This window comes from Penaeus vannamei, chromosome 10 (genome assembly GCF_042767895.1).
Source record: "Penaeus vannamei isolate JL-2024 chromosome 10, ASM4276789v1, whole genome shotgun sequence".
Taxonomy (NCBI): domain Eukaryota; kingdom Metazoa; phylum Arthropoda; class Malacostraca; order Decapoda; family Penaeidae; genus Penaeus; species Penaeus vannamei.
In genome coordinates this window covers 45420806-45423305 of record NC_091558.1, presented here as the reverse complement: position 1 = coordinate 45423305, position 2500 = coordinate 45420806, and the positions used below count along the sequence as shown (strand labels likewise).

Here is a 2500-nt window from a genome sequence, read left to right as displayed (position 1 = left end):
CTACTGATTCCTTCACTTCTGACGCCGCCGCTTGTCTTGCCAGAGCATCTCGGGAATCGGTGGGTCAACACTTGCCTTAAGGTGTATATATATATATATATATATATATATATATATATATATATATATATATATATATATATATATATATATATATATATACCATATATATGGATATATATATGAAATATATATGTATATATATATATATCATATATACAAATGTGTGTGTGTATATATATATATATATATATATATATATATATATATATATATATATATATACACACACACATATACATATATGTATATATATACATACATACACACACTCACACACACACACATATATATATATATACACACATGCACACAAACACACACATACATACATATATATATATATATATATATATATATATATATATATATATATATATATATATAAATATATATATATATATATATATATATATATATATATATTAAAAAATATATATATATATATATATAAATAAATATATATATATATATATATATATATATATATATATATATATATTATAATATATATATATATATATATATATATATATATATATATTATAATATATATATTATAATATATATATATATATATATATATATATATATATATATATATATATATATATATATATGCATATGTGTGTGTGTATGTATGTATATGTATATATATGTGTATGTGTATGTGTATGAGTGTGTATGTGTATGTGAATGTGTATATGTATAAGTATGTGTAAATGTATATGTGTGTGTACATATGCATATTCATATACATACACACTCTATATGCATATGCGTTTGTGTGCCTTTGTGAGTATATTTGATATTTGTGTTTTAAGTTGGAAAATGAAAGGAATTTTTAAAGACAATATTTAATAAATATTTGTCCATCAGAAATACAAATATATATAACACACTGTACAAAACAAAAAATATATAATTTTAATTCTATAAAAACTTTCCTGCAGAAAGACTATACACCCATTATTTTTAAATTATAACAATACAAAACCCTAACATTACCACTTATCTTTCCAAGCAGCCATTTTATACTCTTTATAGTACTTATCAACAATATTCTTAAATCTGGTTACTGACTGGATTATCTGCTCAGCATTCCATTTATCCTCAGGTAAAGCATCGCTGAGAGAGAACGGACCATGCTTGGTTCTCTGGAGTTGCCGAACATGTGCACAGGAACCAACAGCTGCAGGAAAAGCAGGATAGATAGAATTCTGTATGTGAAAAATATTGTAAATGCCATTATAGGCAATAGGGATTGCATGGTATTTCTGATTCAAGGAGCGAACTTCAATCATCTACAAGGAATTTTGTTTTTTCTTTGAATACTAATGTCCAGAAAGAGGGGGTCTGAACGGGTGGTGACTCTAGGTATCTAAATGAGGAGGTACCCAATCAAAGACGGAAATAAGATAGTGATTTTGTAATTTATATAAAAATTTAATAAAGTGTTTATTTTTCATGTTTCATCTGTTTAAAATATCTCTCATTCTCATAATTTCTTATACTTGAGTCTTCAGGGCATTCAATCAAGGTGTTGGACCCAGGCATCACCAGACCTCTGCACAATACTGTGTCCAGAAAGTTATTTTAAAGTTCACAAGTTAGCTATGATATAATATAATCAAGACCTCTGATGACGTACCTTGTCCCAGGTCATGAATTAGACTTCGAATGTAAAAACCTGGACCTGTTGACACAAACAAGCCAAAGTACGGAGGAGTGAAGGAGGTCAGATGTACTTCATAGCAAAACACTCTCCTGGGTTCTATGGTAATCTCAATACCTTCTCTAAATTTAGGGAAATAAAGGAGCCATATTAGTAGTTAAAAAATAGTAAATATTGGACAGAACAGACTAAAAACAGGTTTTGTAATTTTAAAACAAACTAATGAAAATGTCATTATAATATGCAGAGTACCAATATTCACTCTGCTGAATGTAAAATCAATATTTCAAAATTTGTGAATCTTCAACAGAAGAAAAAATACTATAATAAGCTCTACGTTCTATTCAGTTACCAACCTTGCTAGATCTGAATATCTTCTTCCATTCATTTTTAAAGCTGAATAGAGGGGTGGCACCTGCTTGATTCTCCCTTGAAATTCCCTTAAACTATCTCTTAACAATTCCTCTGTTACATGATCTGCAAGAAGAGCAATATGATAATACCCTAGAGCAAAAAAAACAAAAAAAAAAACAAAACAAAAAAAACAACAACCATAACAACAGCTTATCACATAATCAAAACCAAAATTTAATATGGATTTCAGTAGTGGGTGCTACGAAATTATTTCAATGCATAGAAAACCAATAGGAATCTTGAAGGATATCATCATTAAACACAGATATCAATTTGTGATCATAAACTACTAATTTAATGAATCATCAATGAATAAAAAATGGAATTATTAAACAATGTAATTCAAGAGCA

The 2500-nt window shown here is 26.9% G+C and overlaps 1 protein-coding gene across 3 annotated transcripts in view; it reads right to left on the bottom strand.

The window, feature by feature from the left end:
• Positions 1-901: 901 nt before the first annotated feature.
• The window catches only part of LOC113828357 (pseudouridylate synthase TRUB1), a 7344-nt gene continuing 5745 nt past the window's right edge, over positions 902-2500 (bottom strand). For all 3 annotated transcript variants that reach the window (XM_027381303.2, XM_027381302.2, XM_027381304.2), the window contains exons 5-7: positions 2092-2212; positions 1712-1857; positions 902-1252 (exon numbers count right to left, since the gene is read on the bottom strand). In XM_027381303.2, coding sequence (XP_027237104.1) covers positions 1065-1252; positions 1712-1857; positions 2092-2212 — 455 coding nt within the window. In that variant the 3' untranslated portion in view covers positions 902-1064. The remainder of the gene's footprint in view (positions 1253-1711; positions 1858-2091; positions 2213-2500) is intronic.